Below are 22,153 nucleotides of genomic sequence, written 5' to 3'. Positions count from 1 at the left end.
TTAGGGCTGGTAAATTGTGAAAATGAATTAAACTGTAATCAGACAACGCGGTTATATGCTATAGACCATAGAGTATCTGTGGTACAAAGGCTGGGACGAATTTCGAATTATAAATTTATATATATTTATATTCTTTGGCAAGTGACCATGGTATAAGCGGGATAATGCCCTTCGAGGTGTCCATTATCAGGAATTAATTGCCTCCGCGAAGACCATTAATTCCTGATAATGGACACCTCGTCGGGCATTATCCCTTACTTAAACTTTCTTCTCGTCTGTGAATGATCTGGGATGAAATGAGGGAAAATGGATGGCTACAAAAAGAATCTGTACATGACATTGTTAACAAATTCTTTTAATGTGTTTCTCTCTGCAGCAACTGTACCGGAAAAGGCCCGGGATGACCATGTTGTGTGCCAAATTACCTCAGAACGTCTCCAAGAACCGCTACAGAGACATCTCTCCCTGTACGTAGTCACCCCCTAGAATAACTGTTTTGTACTGACTACAGCAACATCTCTTCCTGTACATAGTCATCGCCCCAAAGTCACAGTTTTATACTCTCTACAGAGACCTCTCCTTGACCTATCCTCCTTAACACTCCCTGCCCCCCACCCCATACCCCCATTCCCACTCGTGTTAAGCGTCCTTGGGTACCTTGAAAGGCGCTATGTAAATTTAAGTTATTATTATTATTATTATTATTATTATTATTATTATTATTATTATTATTATTATCTCTCTTGTGAGTAGTCCCCAACATCACTGTTTTACACTGCATACAGAAACATCTCTCCCTTTATGTAGTCACCCCCTAACCTCACTGTTTTAAACTGACTACAGAGACATCTCTACTGTAGATGGTCGCCCCCAACAAACTAACATGCGGTCTAGACTCTGCAGTAGACATCTATTATGTACTGTCTTCACTAGACGTCTCTTCATTTTGCATAGTCCCACGCACACTAATATATTGTCTAGACTGTATAGTTGACCTCTTCTGTATACTGTCTTCACTAGACATCTCTTTGTGTACTTTGTCCCTCCCGTAGACACTAATATACTGTCTAAATTGTATAGTAGACAGTTTAGTATACTGTCATGACTAAAAAATTCTTTACTGAACTCCGTCACTCCTGTAGACTTTAATGTCTAAATTAGAGATGTATCTCCTCTAAGTAGTCACCTCCAAACACACTTATGTCATATCTATGGTAGTCATGATGCATTTCTATGTATTTACATTATTGGTATGGAGAGGTGTGTGACCTTATGTTGCTTATTGCTGTCTATATACAATATATTTATATCAATCTCTCTCATACTTTTTATATCTGTCTCTAGACGATGCCACGCGGGTCATTCTAAAAAGCACAGATGACTACATCAATGCAAATTACATCAACGTGAGTCTCTTTCTCCTTTCTCTTTTTCTGTCTCTCTCCTGTCTCTGTCTCTCTCCTGGATGTTGTTATCACTGAGGAAACAGCTCTTTGGTTGCTAAATCACAGGTTTTAATTGTTTCTATTAAAGGGAGCCATTAATTCAGGTGAATATGCGGTTTGTAAGGTGTTTTTGCACAGTGATGATGACTTCATCACACCTTCTGCTCCCTTTGTCTTTTTCTCCTCTTGCATTGTTTTTTAATGTATTCCTTTTTATAGACAAACTTTTTTATGCAGAAGATCCACTTCTGGTCAAATGTTTACAGATAAGAGTTTGCACTGATGATTCCTTGATCCATTCTTAAAAACTTCCATTGGTTTTTGTTAATAAATAAGCTGACATGCTTCCCTACTCAGCTGACACACTACAGGGGTGCCAGTGAATCATTGGGGAAACAGCTGAGTCTAGAGGACGAGTGTTACCGGGCAACAAACAAACAGACACAGAGCCGCTAAGATGCTACTGGAAAGCCAGTGCCATGCTAATTTTCCTAGCCCCTGTGTTGCGCTGTTCGCTAGCGAAATTAGTGCCTGAGCCTAATGACTTGGAAATAAACTGTCACCGAAAATGAACCGACACAATGCCAATGTTCGGGAGACAGGCACGGGCGCATTGGTAGAGGAAGCTGAGTCCGACGTGTCAGATCTTTGTCCTTATTTGGCCAATTGTTGATTTCCAACGCACAGCAACTGAGATTCTCAGTGGCCATCGTCAAGGCAACAAAGTGTGTGCGTGACTAGAGATGGCAGATATGTGTACACTGTAACGTGTGTTAATGTGTGTGATTAATCCCTTTCTGGCCAGCTTCGGCAGGTCTTTGGTCCGTCCTGTCTGTGTGTTTATTGTTAGGCGTTCACGTGATAAGGATGAGTTGGAGTCTTGTCTAGATAGCTGCTTTTATATGCATTATGCGGCGGCTTGTAAACAAGCCGCCATATGAAACCACAGTGTTGTATTTTATTTGAAGTGGGACAGAGGGTGCGGGAATTGCCTCAGTCCAGTGCAATGTCCATCTGGCTGCTTTTTTTTCTATCTTTCCTCTTTCTTTCTCACTTTCTATTTTTTTTCTTCCTCTCTAAATTCAAGTCAAAGCACGTACAATGTTTAAGAAGTAACGTTTAAACCCTTGAGTATATAGTGTTTCAAACATGACAAATGATAATATTTATACACAAAAACAAACTAAATAAAGGCCGCAAAGTAGATATGGAAGTAAATTCTCTCTCTCTCTCTCTCTCTCTCTCTCTCTCTTCTCTTCTCTTCTCTCTCTCTCTCTCTCTCGCTCTATCTCCATATCTAACCCCATATCTGTGTCTACAGATGGAGATCCCCGCCTCCAGCCTGATCAACCGCTACATCGCGTGCCAGGGCCCGCTGCCCAACACCTGCCCCGACTTCTGGCAGATGAGCTGGGAGCAGGGTTCCTCCATGGTGGTCATGCTGACCACCCAGGTGGAGCGAGGCCGGGTACGCAGCAGGCAGCAGGGCTGGTTGTGGGAGAGGGAGGGGGTCGGTCTGGGTGTGGTCATGGTGTCGGGAGCCCGGCCGAAGGGTTGGTTCCCTCAATGTCCGCCGCCTAACTTGTAGTCGTCCTGGATGAGGAAGAGGCCCCGGACCATTTCCCTTTTCATTAAGGACATCTTTCTGAATTCACGGTCACTCTGGAGCAATTGATTAACTTTCAAATTACAAATGTTTTTTTTTAAGTGCCACCATGGTTTTTAATAGATTGTTGCCCTTCGAACCCGGGTCTTGGCAGTAAGGAGTGACCCTTAATGGTACGCGCTCTACCTGGTGAACTGCCACCAGTGAATTAATTGTATCTAAATTAAATAAAAACCGGGCTCCCTGCAAATACATTTGTTCCGACTCAATTCTAATTATTACATTATAATAGATTAGAAAAAAGTATCTTCTTGAGAAATATTTATTTGATGTATGTTCTGCGGTTCCATCCGTCATGCAGGTGAAATGCCACCAGTACTGGCCCAACCCGGGGAACAGCGCCACCTACGGGGGCTTCTCGGTGACGTGCCACACAGAGGAGGGCAACGCTGCTTTCCTGGTCCGAGAGATGACCCTCACACACATTCAGGTAGCACACACAGACACACACACACACACTCTCTCAGGTAACACGCACGCACTCTCAGGTAACACACACACATTCTCAGGTTACATGCGTACACTCTCAGGTGACACACACACAAACACACACACACATACAGATACAAAGCAAAAGATTCACACAGAAATGTCAAGCCTGTGTGTACACAAACACAAACACACACACACACACAAACAGTGCTCTCCATGCACGTGACATAATGCACTGTGACAGGCGACGCACGAAGGAAGTGACACGTGTGATGGAACAGGAAGTAGAGAAAAGGATAGAAGAGAAGGATCAGTGAAGAAAATAATATGAGATGAGAGCGGAGCGAGCGAGTCGCGGGACAGGAGGGGGGTAGGGATGAGCTGTTCCGGCCCCGAGGAGGTGCGTTGCCACAGCAACCGGTGTGGGCTGTTCTTTTCCTGGCTCCGCATGCAGGACAAGCACCAGGCTCTGGTTTCCATGACGAGTCAGTCGAGAGAGAGAGAGAGAGAGAGAGACGGAGAGAGAGAGAGAGAGACGGAGAGGGAGACGGAGAGAAAGAGAGAGAGAGAGAGCGCATCTCCTTAGGGGCCCACCAGGTAGTGCGCGTACCATTAAGGGTCACTCCTTACTGTCAAGACCCGGGATTGATTCCTGCCCGTGGTCATTTACATTTGCATTGTCCTCCCCTCTCTCTCTCTCATATCTTCCTGTCTAACTCACTGTTTCTTCATGAAGCTATTTTCTGTTTTTAAGAGAGTAAAGGGTGGTTTATACTTAATTGGATGCGACAGGTGTAATCATAATAATAAGAGTCACGGATGTAATATGCTGTACTTAATGAGATGCTACACGTATAATCATAATAATAAAAGAGTTAAGTGAGTGTTATACTTAACACTCACTGTCATCGACACACTTGCCCAGGTAAAACGTTATGTTTGTAAACATAACGGTTCCGCCGTCGACAAACTCTCCCAGGTAACACGTTCTGCCTATAGACTGTAGAAATTGCGTTGTAAGAAGGGAAGAGACTATTTCTGACCTCGACAAGCAACGGCAGGTCGTTCATTTGGTCATATAAAAACCGTTAAATTCAAACATCGCGCCGACCGGCATATCAACACACAAGTGACATGATCTTAAAGTGACAGTGTCCCTATAACACAACGAAAATATGTAAATAACACAGTATGTTGAATCATGTCTATAGAGTCCACCAGAAGACTACACTTTGTTGCTCAAATGTAATGTTACCCTCCTCCTTGAGCCTCCCGAAATGTCTTTACACTTTGTTGCTCAAACTTTATATTACGCTCCTCCTTGAGCCTCCCGAAATATCTTGCGATATTGATATCCGCCCCTCCCCCTGCGGACTGTTTTAGTTGTCTTATGTTTGTCTGTATGCTATGTGTGACTGTAGGCTACTGCTGCCTGTCTTGGCCAGGACACTGGAAAAGATGTTTAATCTCAATGATTATTATTTTCAACTAACCATTAGTAGTTGCCTTGCATTTGTCAGCCCTTAATAACAATAAAAGCTATTTAATAATTGATTTGCATGCATAGTACATAGTACTACACTTTCCATTGAACAATTGTTAACTGTTAATTACAACTAGAGGTTGAAATTTGCGCACAAAAACTAGTCATAATAATAAGAGAGTTAAGTGAGTGTTATACTTAATGAGATGCGACATGGCTAAAGGCCCAGAGGTCCATGTGTGTGTTCTCCGTCCCATGTGACCTTTAAAACACACGTCTCCACAGAGGGAGCCAATTACCATCACCCTCCGCCTGTGTCCGTTGCCGTGGAGATAGATGTGTTTCCATGGTGACGCCAGTAGGGAACGTTTTAGAGGAAGAAGATTTTGAGTCGTGCCTAATGCAGTGTGTGTGTGTGTCTGTGTGTGTGTTTGTGTGTCCCCCTGTTGTGTGTGGTATCAGAGTGAGCAGGAGAGGGAGCTGACCCAGATCCAGTACGTGGCGTGGCCCGACCACGGCGTTCCCGACGACTCCACAGACTTCCTGGACTTTGTGGCGCTGGTCCGCAGCAAGCGGGCCGGACGGGACCAGCCCATGGTGGTCCACTGCAGGTGTGTGTGTGTGTGTGTGCGCGCGCTGTTGCTGCATTTACAAAGCTGGAATTTGTCGTGTTACTTCATCAAACATAGATATATCTTTATTATGTTGCAGCTAAAACAAGATTGTTTTCATGGAGATCCCGACGCAGTGTTGGCGCAGTGTCAGTGTCGATTAAGAAATAATTTATGCCGCCTGGAACTCCTTAAAACGTCTCCCCTATTTGCCTCATTTCTCCCTCTCTCTCATCTCCTTCTCTCTCTTTACATATTGATGTATCCCTCTGTCTCTCTCCCCTTCCTCCCTCTCAGTGCTGGGATAGGTCGCACGGGGGTGCTGGTAACCATGGAGACAGCGTTGTGTCTGATGGAGTACGGTCAGCCGGTCCACCCGCTGGACATCGTGAGGACCATGAGGGACCAGCGGGCCATGATGATCCAGACCCCAGTACGTATGCACGCATGTGGGCATGCACACAGACACTCATTCCTTCATTCATTCTTTCAATAACATACATACATATACAGCCCCCTGCTGTTTCTTGCGGTTCTTTGAACAACATCATATTCAAACTGTGTTTCTAAATGCTTTTTATTTCATTTTCCATCGCTCTATCTGGACTCACCTCCTATATCCTTATGTTTGTCCATTTCACCTCTCTCTCTCTCTCTCTCTCTCTCTCCCTCTCGCTCTCGCTCTCGCTCTCTCTCGCTCTCTCCCTCGATAGAGCCAGTATCGTTTTGTGTGCGAGGCCATCCTGAAGGTGTTCGAGGAGGGGCTGGTCTCCCCTGTCAAGGCGGGACTCTTCCAGCCGAGGGAGAGGGAGGCGGAGGAGGAGCGGGGCGGCCAGGAGCTGGAGGCGGGGAACGATGGAGGGGAGGCTGCGCTGGAGGAGGATGAGGAGATGGACATGGACGGGGGTCTGGACCAGGACGAAGATGACGAGGATGAGGACGACGAGGATGAGGATGAGGATGATGACGATGACGATGAGGATGATGATGACGACGACGATGTCGAGGTTTTGGACGTGGGACGGGTGGTGGAGGAGGAGGAAGAGGAGGAAGAGGAGCTGGAGGAGCCCAGCGTTGCCAGCGCGACGAGTGTGACCAGCGAGGCCAGCTTGAACCCTGAACCCCAACCCCAATCTGAACCTGACCCCGTCGACCCGTGACCCTTTGACCTTTGGCAGAGGGGGAGTGGGAAACGAGGCTGGGGGGGGGGGAGGGTTGCACGAGGAAGTGGCCGGAGGATTGAACAAAAAGCACTGTTGCACTTTACGCCGATTTAGAGAAAAAGAACAAAAAAAGAGAGAAAACGAAAACGACAAATAAAAAATGAACAAGCGACAAGAGCAAAGGAGGAGAAGAAACGCGAACAAGATCTGGTGGAGGAGTAGAATGCCAGCCGTGTTGAATAGGTACCATTAGGGACGCTGTGTGTTCTGGGTAAACTAAACGATTAAAAAAAGAAAGAGAGGAAAACATTGAGAGAGAGAAGAGACAATAAACTGTAGTGGGGTGTCGCTGTAGTGCCATACGTATCAAGGGGGAGGGGCGCCAACACTTTAGATAGAGGTTGTTTTATTCTACTTTCTTTTCTTTTGTACCGGCCTCTTCCCTCCTCTCGGTCAGAAGGAGTCTTCTTTTTCGTTTCTTTTTTTACATTTTACTCCGCGTCCTTCTGGCTGATAGAGAAATGAACTGTGTTTTGCTTCTTTTTTTTTTTAAAGAGTATTTATTGTGTTTTATGTTGGTGTCCGAGCTTGTTCCCCGAACACGACAAGTTGTCTGTTTTGTTAGTGCGAGTCTAGCTCCCCTGGTGAAATCATAGCTTTTTAAAAATCGTAGTGTGATTCCTTGACTCCCCAACTCTTAATTTCCTTTTTTAATCCTTCTTAACTAAAAGAAAAAGAAAAGACAGTGGTTTTTAATTTATTGTTCTTGATTTGATACTTTATTCTGCTTTCTCCGCCAGCCCCCCCCCGGATGGTCAGCGAGACGGAGAGAAGCACTTAGGGTCTCATCTTGTTCCCGCCCCCCCCCCCCCCCCCCCCCCCCAACCCTCCCCCGCCTTGTAAACTTTGTGTGAGAGCACACACACACACACAAATTAAACACATGCACATACAGACGGAAAGGCACACACACACATCACACATACAAACACTCACTCATAGCCACACACACACACACACACACACACGCACTCATAGCCACAAACACACACACACACATATGTATACAAACACATACACAAAAAAACACACACGCACGTATGTATACAAATACACAAGTTTATCTCTAGAGTGGCCATTTCAGTTGGCTGTTAAAATAAAACCGGTTTCCAAGCTTCAGGTCATCGGTCTGTCCAGGACACCCGTCTGTCCGGGCAGCGCCTGTAGTCAGGGGCGACCGCGGTAGCAATGTCATTACAGAGAAAGTTCCCAACTTCAACAACCAGTATATTTTCTATACACCAACACCACCAAGAGGGTGGGGTTTAAAATTTGGTTGGTGTCCTTAGTGTACCCCAGCAATCTCTGTGTCCCAGAGGGTAAATTAATAAAAACGGGATGCTTCAAAACCAGTATCAGGGCAATAAGCGCGTATAAGCCTGTTTTAAAAACTCCTTAAGCTATCTCCTGGCATTCCCCAGTTCCCCAACCAGTCCCGAGTGCGTCCGAACTAGCAGCACCGTTTACCCAGTCTGACAATTAAAGCGGTACGTTAATAACTAATTGTGATTTTAATTCATATTTTTCAATTAAATGTATTTTATCCAACAAAGATAATGTAATCGGGGGAGACCGACTGATGAGGGTGTGTTTTTTGAGAGTGATTGGCAGTTTAAAACGCTGCAGTCCCTTGATTCAAATATTTGAATTATTTAATTTTAAATACTGACTGAGCTTCGGGTACTCTTCACATTATTGACTTTAGTGCGTGCTTACATCCTACTGGATAGGCCTACTGCGTGCGTGTCTTTGTGTGGCTGTTGTGTGTGCTGCTCGGCTGCCCTGTGTCTCCCCTCATCATCATCGTCATCATCTTTGCGGAGGTTCAGTGACGTGTCTTATTTTCATGCGTCTTCTTTCCAGTGTGATCCTGATTTTCCATTAGCGTTTTCTTTGAGAAACGGGTGAATCCGCGGCCACCCGTGTGCGCTGGTTCCTATCCCATATGACCCCGGTCCTATAAGGATACCCCCTCCCGCCATAAAGCCCGGTGGTTGGAGCTATACCTGAGCTGATGGAAACGCTGCACGGGGTCAACCGACTGATCCTACCCTACCCCGGGCCCGCACTGCAGGGTTCTCGCTAGTCACACATGAGCACCCTCAAACTCTTCCTGACGTCTTCAGTGCAAACCAGAAGCCTGACCTAGTCTGCTGAGAGAGAGAGAGAGAGAGAGAGAGAGAGAGAGAGAGAGAGAGAGAGAGAGAGAGAGAGAGAGAGAGAGAGAGAGAGAGAGAGAGAGAGAGAGAGAGAGAGAGAGAGAGAGACCCCTATACAGCCAATCATCTCTAAAGGCCACTCAGACACAAACCCATCTGCCTCACCTTCACATGAGTTCTTCCCAAGGCCTCCATGTTGGATCCAGTTACACAGATCCAACGCTCTGCTTCAGTCTGCAGAGTTTGAAGGCAACAGTAAACGCATACGACAACACATCTCATTGTAAACATGAGGGCCTACAGAGGCTATTTTTTTCTTTTTGAATGCTTGATGGGTTGGTGGGTTGATTGATTTGTGGTGTTGTTTTTGTTTTTTACAATTGAACAAGAGTATTTTAAGCTTGAATCGCTCCGACAAATGAATTATCACAAAGGTTAAATCAAGTCAATCTTCAAGGATTATTTTAATTGTGTTTTTTTTTGGGTTGTGCTTTTTAATTTGCAGTTTAAGCCAGAAGAACAGGTTTTTATAACTGGGTGAAACTTAAAAAAACAAAACTTTGAGACTGCCAACCTGTTATCCAGAGGTGATGTTAAAAATAATCACAAGACATTCAACCTTTTTCCCAGGAGGAATGACAGGAATCATGACTCGAGACAGGAAGTACAGCAACATTGAAAGCTTTTTGTTGTTTTTTTCCCTTTATGTGAAAATCTGAGTCGGGGGCGTATCTTAAGATTCATGTTCACAAATGTCCAGCAATGAGCGCTCTCATAATGTTCAAAATGTTGTGTTTCTCCAACATAGAGGGTACTGGTGTGTTTGCGTTTAGGGTACTGGTTAGCGGTTGCCTAAAGGGGAGGGCGAGAGGGGTTAGCTGAATGGTATTTTTGTAATGAATAAGAAAAAAATAAATGAGACGCATTCTAGCTAACTAGAGAAAGGACGGCACTTTGCAGAAAACGGTAGTGCTACTGAAAAATAAGTCTGAGACCGAAAAAGGGTCCTCTTCGATCAGTTGTCTTTTTTTATTTATCGTTTTATTTTTTTGTTTTTGTTTTAAAAAAAAAAAAATAAAGACACCTGTAGGGAACAAGAAACAAATAGAGAACTCCTAACTTCACCGTGCCACTTGTTTATTTTGTGTAAATAATACTAGACCTTGTAAATACAATGTTGTATATGAAAAATATTTAAAATAAAAGGGAAAATCTTTTGTGAGTTGAAACTGTTGTTTTTTTTGTTCCGTTTTAGACTGGTTTATTTTTGTTTACATTCACTTTACTTTGCAGATCATCATAACGAGACACAATATGGTGTACTGAGACGATGGCTTGACTCGATCTATTACAACAAATACAAGATGACACCAGACTACTGTATGGTACTTGCCAATGTTTCCTAGACAGTTGGATATCTCCTAGGTTTCCTGGGTCTCTATAAGCAAGCTTGTCACCAATTAGCGAGTGTCTGTCCAAGCACAGAGACCTGGGTTCAGTTCACCTTGCTCGTCCACATTGTGAAAGGGAGGTTATGCAGAGAGTTTAGTTAATTGAGTCTGAGGAACAAACTCCTGTAGGCAAAAGTCCTGGAAGCTAAATATGAATTGCAGTTAAAAAGTGGGAGTGGGGAGGAAAAGGTCTTTAAAATATGGATATAAAGGATATGTATATAAAGCGTCTTTATATACATATCCTGCAGTGATATCCCAGAAACAACTTTAAATACTTTATACTGTAATTATATTTCTACTTCTTAATGGGTGTGTTTTATCCTTGACTGCAAAGACCAAATGAACTGGAATGCACTGGTAGCGACACCTCCATTGACATCAGGTTTCACCAGAGGGGGGAGCTACTGTTGAATAAACATGTCAGCCATAAAGGTTTACCTTCAAGTTTTGGAAATTTATATTGGAAAACAAACTCTTTACTTGTTCAACTTAAGTTAAGAATTTGCTAATAATTTGCTATTAATTAATTGATTTAGTTTACTCAATATCTTACTGCAAATTCCATCAGAAAACATTTTCATATACACTTCTTACAACTTAATTGTATGAAATGTGTTAGGACAGAAAATACCAAGAATTGGTAGTAAGGTTTTTTAAATAATTATACTAATCAACATTTTAGGCACCCAATAATAATATATAAATGTAGATACCCAAACATGCAAATAAGAATTGATATACCTGAAAACGTTTTCAAATATTATACAAATGATTTGGTCACATCCGGAAGAATATCTCGGCCCCGCCCACTGTTGTGTTGGGACCCTGACGTCAGATCCGGAGGGGGACCCTAGGCTCCTCCCACTGTTGTTGGGACCTGCACAGAGAAATATCCAGAGAGGAGCAGCGGCGGCGGCGAGGGGATAAAAACAACTTACTCCTCAATATGGGATTGTAAAGGTCGATGATTGATCCTCGGACGATGCGAGAGGACGGGTCCTCACTGTGAAGCCCCCCTGGAGTCTCTTTTAAGTTTTGTAAGTAGACCTATTATTTATTTTCGGGATTTGGAGGAATCTACAAGTGTCTGATGGCGGAGCAAGTGTCCGTTTGTTCCATCCTGCAGTTGTGGATGCTTGTGTGTGTGTGCGCTTGTATATATGAGGGATACATTAATAATATCATTCCTAACATCTCTAATGTGTCAAACAAATGTGTTTCGTAGTATTATATACTGCGTGTTTCTCAATGAAACTAAAGCGGCGCTTTGCAGATCAGCTCGACCTGTTGCACACCGCTGAGCCTCTGGGGGCCCTCTCCTAGTAGTGCTCACCACACAGGGAAATGGGATGGATTTTGGCTGCATGTTTAAAATGTTTCCATTTGACACTTTAATAATAATTTCTCCTGTAATTAATTTTAATACTGGTTTGGCAAGGTAAATGTTTATTTTCCATCCCAATTGGGCCCCTTTGAATCGAATTGAATATTTAACTTTTAGTGATGCAAATATGAGAACTTGAGAAATTGAGAAATGAGAAATTATTAGTTTGTCTCGGAAACGACCTTCATGTCCATAAGGCCTTCAATGTGAATATCTAATATGCTACTAAATGCTGCTTATCATCTGTTAAATCGGCTGTGCTCGTTAACCAACAGACTGGTAATTCTGGCAGACAGTCTTTATGTTGTTTGGTTCCGAACAACGAGTTGGACCAGTTTATCATCAGGCGACACTGCTCGTAATACGTGATAAAAGGTTATGCTATTCAAGTGCTTGGATTTTGACATAATTGGGATCTGTTGCACAACCGAAAGACCTGCTGGTGACCTATACAACCAGGGAAAACAAAAGCCTAAGGATACACACTTTGTAGACCTCTAAATGCACACTTGTATAATTAAGAAAGTTTTCTTGCTTATTAGCACAAGCAAAGTCATAGGGAAGCTCACAATAGGTCTCAATATGTTTATGCTATTTGGTGGATGTTTTGACCCATGCTTTATTTAAACCGTGCATTCCTACGACCTCAGCATGGGTGGCCCCAGTGGGAATTCAACAACTAACCCCCTGGCAGTGTTAATGCCCTGCTCCTCAACCAGTCGGGTTACTTGGTGACAAAACCCCCTATTATTTTACAGTCCGTCAGCCTCTTGTTAAAGGGTTACATCACAGAGCCTTCCTTTGTCCCTGCCAGGTACTGGTAGGCCCTCCTTCTTCTCCTCCTCCTCCTCTTCCTCTTTGCCACCATGCTGAGTTTCCTGCGCCGGACGCTGGGCCGGCGCTCTATCCGGAAGCACGCGGAGAAGACCCGCCTGCGCGAGGCCCAGCACGCCATCACACACATACCAGCCGCCGGCGAAGCCAAGTCAATCATCACCTGCCGTGTGTCCCTGCTGGACGGGACGGACGTCAGCGTGGACCTACCAGTAAGGAGCACACGCACACCTGCGGGGTTAGAGCAGGGGGTTCCCAACCTGTGGCCCCGGGTCCCACCTGGGCACGCGATGGCTGACTTAAATCTATAGAGCTGAGTGGATACATTTATTTGTTTATAAAAAATGATTCAAAAGGTTTGAAATGTCTCATTAGGGCACTGTATACGAATTAACTGCTGTGGTGTTGATGGGGGTTAAACCCATGAGGTCACCTGAGTAAAAGCTGCAATCCACCAAATGATTGCTAGTTTGAATGAGGTGAAAGGAGGCTGATATACTAAGTCAGTATACAAACATAAAGATGCACATGAACACAAAAGATAAATTTGCATCAATAGAATAGACAGTAAACTGTAATATGGTCTCAACTGTGAGTATACAGTACAGGTATATCGATATGTATTGCACAATCCCATAATGTTCAATACCATTATTTCATAAAGTAAAATAACGTTTGTCACCTGAATTTTCATTTCACGGACCAATCTGTGTTGCCTCCCTTTCTTTAAATGAGGACACACAATTGTTTCAAACAAAATTCAAAAATATACATTTGTCGTGTTATCTTAATGTGTTGACCAGCTGAGACTGGCTCCTCCCACTACACATGCATACACACACACACACACACATGTATGCACACGCAAGCACACAACTGAGTTATATAAGTGTGTGTGTGGACACTGTGGAGTGACTATTTCGCGCCTGTGTCAGTGGAGCCGCACTCTTAAGCTGCCTGTGTGGGAGTGTGTGTGTTGCTGACCACCTGTAATTCCCTGATCCACTCTGGGGAAAACACACAGTCACATGACGCACCGCTCGGTCACTTGACACGCTGGGAAGGTTGTGTTCCAATCACAAGACTGTATGCTGTTCTATCCCTCTACCTGTTTTATTTTTTAATGTCCATTATTCTGTCCGTCTAGACCTAACCCTTACAGACCGGCCATTGTGCTTGCACTTGCATTGATATCTCGATCTCTAGTCTGCCTCTCTGTGCTCCCCTTATCTGATTGGCCGGTTTAGAATTCCAGTGGAATTCCATTCGTCAGATATCCAACATTCCTCCCAAGCCAATATCCTTGAGGTATTTCACCTGCCCTCCAACACTGTATGAAAGCTTCTCCATGAGTGCCAGTTCCATACTGTCTCAGAGCCCGGAGGGTCTTTACAGTGGTCCTGCTGGGGAGAGGGCAGTTTAATCATTCCAGACGATGGTCATATATTTATATTCAACTTTTAATATATTTTCGTTGTTATACTGTATTCGGGATAAGGACACTTTAATACTAAGCCATTTGTGGTGAATACAGGCATGAGTGTTTTAGTAGGATGAAGGGAGACATTGGGGATCAAACTCCGAGCCTTTAGGCTGGGAGATGAACCACTATCAGACCACAACACTGTTCTGCCCCACCTTTTATGAAGGTAGTTATATGTGAGAAAGCAATACTCTCTACAACCAGATATTTGATTGAAAAACTTTAATGGACTATATTTAGGTTTTGTTGTAAACTACAGCATTCTTGTTTATGTATTAGACAGGGGTCCCTCTCTAAGAAAGTTTCTTTAAAAACAGTAAGTTGCTGAAGAGTTCATCCACTTTATAAACTAAAAGACAAGCACCCCACACACAATATAAAACATGTTTTACAAGCATTGTCAGGTACTTCGAGATGTCGAGTCTGACATGTTAATTGATACCTGTTTTAAGCCTTCAGCGAAACACTGAATAGAGGTAGCGTTTCATTGGCTGCTGGGTTCTGATGCTGCCCGGAAGTCTGTCTCTCACTTGAGTTCTCTCTTGATTTAATGTTTTTTCTGAGGCTCTTCCTCGCCCTCTTGGTAGATCTTTACCAGTATCCATTCACCCCCACTCTCTTAAAAAACTTTTTTTCTTTTAAGCCGTCCACCCTGTTCAGCATTTAATAGCCGGTGAGATTTGTATCACTTGAATTTATGGTCTAGCCATACTCGTACTGCTGGCTGGTCTCCAGTGGGAATGCTACATGGTAATCACATTAAGAGAAAAAATAACAAGAAGTGATGAGCTCTGATGTTTGGGAATACAAATTCTCAAACTTGAATAGCACAAAAAGCATGATAAAAGTTTTGACCTAATGAAATGGTTCACCAATTATTCAGAAGAAGTAGTTTGTTCAACTATTCTGTGTGATGTATTCCAAACATCTCCTGAGCATGGCTAACAGCAGAAGAACACAAAATTAACTCTTTTTTTTCTGGCTAAACTATAATATTTTCCAAAAAGCAGTTAAACCAGAGATTACCCTACAGTGAGTGGAAGAGGAGAATGATGGGAAGGTGTTTGGAGAAAATGCCCAGGGATCCATTTGGACTATCTCTGGGTTAAGCCAAACTTATCATTTTAGATAAACAGTCTCAGGGGAGGGGAGAGGGGGATGGTAAATAGGGGTCTATAGTGTTGGATATCACTCATCCGTTCTTTAGTCTCTCTCTCGCTCTCTTGCTCTCTCTCGCTCTCTGGGTTGTAACAGTACAGAGCTGTCTAAATGGCCAGTGACCCTGTCCGAGCCGATCTTTGGTGCCTTCAACCACTCAGCTGGCCTTCTAAGGATAGTTGCAATTACTTATTGTTTATACTTATCAAGACCTTTGTCCAAAGCAGATTCCAGTGAATTCAGATGCATATCCTTCATATCCTTCATAGATGAGAGGATGGACATCTTCCTAAGGGCATTGGTGAACAAACCAATTATCTTTCAATGTTCCCAAAGACCACCTCGTCCTTAAGGGGCAGTGCAGCAGTGGTATTTCATTATTTTTCAATGGAGGAAAGTTTAGTGTATCGTTCCAGTTTCTACCTCAGATTAACATGTCATTCATAAAGGGCTTCTACCCCGAAGCGACTGACGAGGTGAGGATGAGAACAATCTAATCATGCAAGACGGCATGTGTCATTCCAGTGATTGTTGTGTTGACAGTGAGCTAGGGAGCTTGTGGGGCAGCCTGTGTTTGTAGAGACCTTGACAGCGTTGTAAATAACAAGACATGAATGCAGCCCAATGACATGCTTTATTTTGTACTGGCCTCCCAGGTGTGTGTGTGTGTGTGTGTGTGTGTGTGTGTGTGTGTGTGTGTGTGTGTGTGTGTGTGTGTGTGTGTGTGTGTGTGTGTGTGTGTGTGTGTGGCCACCCAGGGCTGGTTCCCAGGGATACATGGGTAAGGCAGCAGCTATGTTTACGTGCACATTTGTCATGTGATTTACGTATCCCTTCTTCCAATCCATCCATTGTTTTCTCTTAAATGCGGACCCTTCCCATTGCAACCATATCTAGATCAACATTCTGAGAGAGGCCAATTGGGCCATTGACATGCATTAACTTGCCTTGTTTAAGTCAAAGCAAAGGCTTGCTAATATTCTAGAGAGAGGAGCATGTTTTAAAAAGAGGGGGTTCTACGGAGATAGGAGTTTCTAGAGAGAGGAGGAGGTTCTAGATTGAGGAAGATGTTCTATGGAGAGGTGGAGGTAGAGGAGGTTCTAGAGCTAGGAAGATGTTCTATGAAGAGGAGGAGGTTATTTGAAGAGGAGGTTCTAGAGATGGAGTAGGCGGATGATGATCTAGAGAAGGAGGAGGTTCTAGAGAGAGAGGAAGGTGAAGGAGGAGAGGGAAAATGAGGGGGTTTGAGGGTTACTTATGCAGAGGAGCAGTTTGTCTTTCAGACAACAGCCACTAAGGCTGCAAAATGACACACACACACACACACACACACACACACACACACACACACACACACACACACACACACACACACACACACACACACACACACACACACACACACACACACACACACACACAATGGGCCCTTTGTGCTGCTCTACTGGGCTACTGTAGGGGTGCGAATGCTTTGTCAGCTATGAGAGAGAGGTGGAGATAGATGTAGGGAGAGAGGAAGAGTGATGGGAATGATGGAGAGAGAGGAAGGAGGAGTGGAAGAGTCGGCGACGGAGAGTGAGATGGGGAGGGAGAGATCATTTAGAGTGAGTGTGTGGGAGTCCCTGGATGGCCTGTTCAGCTCCCTGCCCCCTCTCTCTCTCTCTCTCCCATCAGAGACTCACCACTTGTTTGATGTTACAGCTTAATCCCAACACTGGACTACCTCAGTGCTCAGAATATCCACTAGAGACAGAGACGCGGATCAAAAGATAAGGTTGTCCCAGGGTCTGTTGTATGAAACCAGGATAATGTTTGACACAATCGAGTTTAAAGTCCAAACATTCTCCCTCTTAATCCTCAAGATCAATGACAATATGTCTCAAAATGAGTTTGCAAGAGATTTTCCGTACACCCATTGACTGCCATTACTGTTGGGTGCAATTCTGTTTTTCCTTGTCATCGTTTTACTTTTTTTTTTTCAATCTAAAAATCTACAACATCACCTCAAACGCAACAACCATTGTATCTCTACCGGGAAAGGCGGAAGTTGAGTGTCTGCTGCTTTATGGATGCTTTAGGATGCTACCTTTTTAAAATGAAGTGAGCAGGGCGATAATACTAGGATGCAGAGTGCAGCATACAGAACAGCTGACTCTTCGAGTCGTAATAATATGAATCCAAGGTTTTTTCATGAGACTTAAAGGAACGGTTCCTGCATTGACAGAGGATTGGGAAGCCAGTAGATCATATCATTTCTATCCCGCTACACCCCAGACACAAGCACACACATATACCCACGCATGCACGCACATGCACATGCACACACACACACACATGCACACACACACGCGCATGAACCCTTGGCTGACAGGGGTCTTGGCCACTTAAACTCCTGTTGCCACAGCAACCCCACTTTGTCTCTGTGTACATCTGTGTGTGTACAGACACACACACCTGGCACCCCTGTCATCTGAGAAACATCCCCAGATCACTGAGATAGGAGATCATAACCAACTGGTCCAGCGTCCATTACAGACCACTGTAACGCATGTTCACATTCAAGTCTCCTTTGTGTTCTGTTATTGTTGTTTAAACATATCAGGAAAAGCACTTTTTTAATAGAATTGACAAATAATGGAACAAAACAAGTTAGATTCTTATCTTTTGCATTGACTGAAGATCATTCATCTTTGGCCCAGATAAATACACATTTTAAGATTATTTATTCTACTTTTCCATTCTCTTTGTGGTCTTTCCTCTGCCCAGAAAAAAGCCAAAGGGGAGGAGCTGTTTGAGCAGATCATGTACCACCTGGACATCGTCGAGAAGGACTACTTCGGTCTGCGCTTCATGGACTCTGCTCAAGTCCCGGTAAGAGGAGAAGGAGACCTCGACAACCCAGTAAAATGTATTTAGAATGAATATCTATGTCTTCAAAATATTCTTTTATCTGAGGCCACTCACATTGTAAGGTATGTTAAGCATCTTGCTCAATGATGCAGCTCAGATACAGTTTAGTCTTTGTGTGTGTGTGTGTGTGTGTGTGTGTGTGTGTGTGTGTGTGTGTGTGTGTGTGTGTGTGTGCGTGTGCGTGTGTGCGTGCGTTCTCTCGAATGTTTATATATGTAGTACAACAATACTCCCATACTGACGGGAGACAGCAGGCAGGGGATTGGCACGTAGAGAAAGGCCTGATGTAATTGGTTACTGGGGCAGTCGGTGGGCGTCATCCAATGAAGAGGAAAACCCCCTCAGACATGTTGCTGTGCAGAGGGCCCACCCAGAGGTACTCTCTGATACTCTGAGAAGTGCATGGAGTAAAGAGGGGAAGAAAGATAAATGATAGATATGTGGTGGACGGGGCTGCTAAGTAACTTGTGTGCAGAGTGGGAGGTAGAAGATGGATATACATCTTGGTATGAGGTTTTAGTATGTTGTGAGGAGAGAGAGATGGAAGAAAGATGGGTAGATTGATGTGTTAGAAGGGGGACCTTGGTAAGTTGGAGGAAGAGAGTAGTAGTAACGGGTGAAGGAAGACGGATTAGGAAGGAAGGAGGGAGGGAAAGGAGGTTTGAGAAAATGAGGAGGAACCTAAACCTAGCTTGTTGAAGAGGGGGGAGGTAGAGAGAGGGCTGGATTAAGGAATGTGGAGGAGAGTCCGACTGGCCGGCTGAGAGAGAGGGAGAGCGAGAGGGAGACCCAGACACACACAGCCCTCGTTGACATTTTTCATGCCTGACAGATTCTGAATTCCCAGGATAGAGTTGCAACAGCAAACCGTGTGTGTGTGTGTGTGTGTGTGTGTGTGTGTGTGTGTGTGTGTGTGTGTGTGTGTGTGTGTGTGTGTGTGTGTGTGTGTGTGTGTGTCTACGTGTTTGTGTGCATATGTGAATGTGCAGCCTTGTGAGAAAATAGTCATCTTTTAACAGAAGTTTAACATAACGTGTGTTACAGACTTGGTCTGTCAACTGTACCAAAGACTCAGATTTCAACAACAATATGTAATTTGAATGAGGTTTTAGTTTTATTATGCATAGAAATGCTAGTACAATAAATTGGGGAAAAAACATTTCAGCTATGCGTACCATTGAACAAAATCGGTTCTTGAACTTAAAAGCCTTTTTATAGTTTTATTTATTTATTCATTCAATCTATGTAGTTTAGTTCAGAAGTCATTGATGTTGGAACTAAAAATATGTTTCCTTTTATGATTTCAGCATTGGCTTGACGTTACCAAAAGCATTAAAAAACAAGTAAAAAGTGAGTATACACACACATACACACAAATACACAAACTGGGGAACGCAAGTGTAGTGCATCTTGTGATTTAAATGTATTCAATATTTGTTGAACTGAGGGAGGTACACACTGACCTTTTGAAAGAATACTTCACAAAGTGTCTGGGAACCAAGTTGAACTGAACTCTTGTTTCTGCTCAGTTGTGCTGGTTTGGCTGTCAGGATATTCTGCTATTCATCTTATCTTGTCTCTCTTTCCTCCCTCCCTGCTCCTTTCTGGTAGTCGGACCTCCCTACTGTCTTCACTTGAGGGTCAAGTTCTACTCGTCTGAACCCAACAACCTGCACGAAGAGCTCACAAGGTACATGCACACACAAACAAAGACTCTGTTGTGTGTGACCCCCTTTGCAGTGGCATTGGGAGCATTATTCTTTAATATCCTTTCTTAAATGTTTTTCTAATTTGAAAAGGCGGTAGTCAGTTAGAGTTAATGTCATGGCAGATATTTATGTTTGCTGTGGACGTTGTCTACCTAGGTCATGTTTTTTGATACACTCAAAAGTCAAATAACATTTGGTTTTTGTTATCTAAGATACATTTTTCATATTTCAAATAATAATGTGCCTTTTTAATAGAGAGTTTCTCTTAATCATTTAAATATTATTTTGAACCAATCTTAATATTTGTCATTCAGTTGCCAGCTTTGGGTGCTTACTGGATGCAATTATGTTATTTTTATTTTAACATTTGGTTTATTACTCTTTGTTCTTTCAGATACCTATTTGTATTACAGCTGAAGCAGGACATTCTCAGTGGAAAGTGAGTATTCGTAGTTTCTTAAACACAATTAAAGATTTATAGTAAAACCAACAAGGCAAAGTGTGATCAGAAAAGATAACTTTACAGGGTTAGTTAACAGTGATGAAGATAATAATAATCATATAATTAAAATGATGTTAAAACATTTATCTCTGTAGACATAACAAAAAGTAAAAATGTAAATAGAGATTGCAATGACAGGTGAGATGATGCGGGTTATGGCTCCATGAATTTATGGATCATCATTAATAGACAACGTATTGGTCCTTGTGCTAATAGAAAATTAGCCGTTTCAAAATGAAACCCAATCTTTCATTCACAGTCTCATGGCTCTTTGTTGTTAACACCAATGTTCGGTTTTTGCTCACTCAATTAGAGATTAAATTAAAAAAAAAGCTTTTATTATAATCATGGTTTAAACCAACAACAAATGTAGTTATTTAGTTGAACCATCATACTTAATTAAACCTATTATTTGCTATATGAACTAATCTGTTGCATTCCTAAATAAGACCACACTAAACTAAGACGCTTATGGGATTACATATTTTTGCCATTATTAACAGAAGTCAGCCAGTGGATTGTGAGCAGGCCAGTATCATATTCATAACTTTAGGGGGGATAAGGTCAAGGGCAGGGGGACACTGGAGCAAATCCCCCTTCCGTCCTGTTGGTTGACCATGTCTGTTCTTCTGTTTTTTCCAGGTTGGAGTGTGAGTTTGACACTGCTGTGGAGCTAGGGGCCTTCTCCCTCCAGGGTAGGTTAATGTCTAAGCCCTCATTCACTTCTGAAAGACCTAGAGACCCTTCCTGCCGTAAACCCCGCTGCATTGACCACCGCATCCTCTTTAATCAGTAAGGAGTTGTCGTCGTTGAGAAGTGGAGCTCTCTCAACTCTTCTGGACCTGATGGCTTGAAAAACAGCTGTGTCAACACTGGGCCAGCCCATTACTGTGCCTCCCTACTGGTTTATTCTGTTTTTCTTATCCGTCTTTGCCGGGCTCCAGTGTTTTTCTACACTGCCTCTATTGTCTTTCTAATCTGCCTCTATTGTGTTTCTGCTATGTCTCTACACTGCTTCTATTGTGTGTGTCTACTCTGCCTCTACTGTACTTCTAGTTGACCTCTCTATTGGCCTTGTCTGTGTTTCTACTCTTCCTCTATACTGGCATCTACTGTGTTCTACGTTGATTCTATCTATTACAGTTTTATTCTGTCTCTCTGCTGGCTTCTACTGTGTTGGGCCTCTGCTGGCCTCTACTGTGTTTTGTCCTCGGTCTCTCTACTGGCATGTTCTTTATTTGCCTCTGCTTCTATCCTGGCATCTACCATGTTTCTACTGTGTTTCTCCGTTGCCTCTCCCGGGGTCCGACTGTGACCACCGCAAACTGTCCGACACTTCTGCCCTCCAGTCATGACTTGTCTTTTGGGTCCAACGGAGGGATTCCAGTTCCGTCCCCATGGCAACGGCAAGGAATTCACTGGCAGAGTGGACTCGGCTTTGCCTTTTTCTCCTCCTCGATCGAGTTGACTCACTTAACGGCGCAATAATGAGGCCGTATTGGCTTTACGCAGAGCCAATTTGGTGCTGTACTGCTGTGGTCTTTATGGTGGTGGGACATAAAAAAGCCTTTGAAAGAGGTAGAGTTTGTTCGGACGTGTTCAGGATGAATGAACACACACACAGACACATACACACACACAAACACACACTGTCTCTGTGGGCTAGTCAGTACCTCATTAAGCATATTGCTCTCTAAAGA

At 43.5% G+C, this 22,153-nt stretch overlaps 2 protein-coding genes across 2 annotated transcripts in view; both read left to right on the top strand.

Annotated features, from left to right (window-relative positions):
- ptpn4a (protein tyrosine phosphatase non-receptor type 4a) overlaps window positions 1-10,236 on the top strand; it is a 64,268-nt gene extending 54,032 nt beyond the window's left edge. Inside the window, exons 21-27 of the mRNA XM_079732006.1 lie at window positions 377-467; window positions 1,345-1,406; window positions 2,767-2,913; window positions 3,413-3,541; window positions 5,489-5,637; window positions 5,935-6,070; window positions 6,351-10,236. Of these exons, the coding sequence (XP_079588132.1) occupies window positions 377-467; window positions 1,345-1,406; window positions 2,767-2,913; window positions 3,413-3,541; window positions 5,489-5,637; window positions 5,935-6,070; window positions 6,351-6,797 (1,161 nt within the window). The 3' untranslated portion in view covers window positions 6,798-10,236. The remainder of the gene's footprint in view (window positions 1-376; window positions 468-1,344; window positions 1,407-2,766; window positions 2,914-3,412; window positions 3,542-5,488; window positions 5,638-5,934; window positions 6,071-6,350) is intronic.
- Window positions 10,237-11,365: 1,129 nt separating this feature from the next.
- The window catches only part of epb41l5 (erythrocyte membrane protein band 4.1 like 5), a 34,783-nt gene continuing 23,995 nt past the window's right edge, over window positions 11,366-22,153 (top strand). The window contains exons 1-7 of the mRNA XM_079731577.1: window positions 11,366-11,510; window positions 12,672-12,903; window positions 18,099-18,203; window positions 19,550-19,592; window positions 19,854-19,932; window positions 20,346-20,390; window positions 21,096-21,148. Coding sequence (XP_079587703.1) covers window positions 12,724-12,903; window positions 18,099-18,203; window positions 19,550-19,592; window positions 19,854-19,932; window positions 20,346-20,390; window positions 21,096-21,148 — 505 coding nt within the window. The 5' untranslated portion in view covers window positions 11,366-11,510; window positions 12,672-12,723. The remainder of the gene's footprint in view (window positions 11,511-12,671; window positions 12,904-18,098; window positions 18,204-19,549; window positions 19,593-19,853; window positions 19,933-20,345; window positions 20,391-21,095; window positions 21,149-22,153) is intronic.

The sequence above is a fragment of the Pollachius pollachius genome, assembly GCF_949987615.1.
Source record: "Pollachius pollachius genome assembly, chromosome: 3".
NCBI lineage: Eukaryota > Metazoa > Chordata > Actinopteri > Gadiformes > Gadidae > Pollachius > Pollachius pollachius.
The sequence above is the reverse complement of the archived record's forward strand: the minus strand, read 5'-3'. Positions and strand labels throughout refer to the sequence as shown.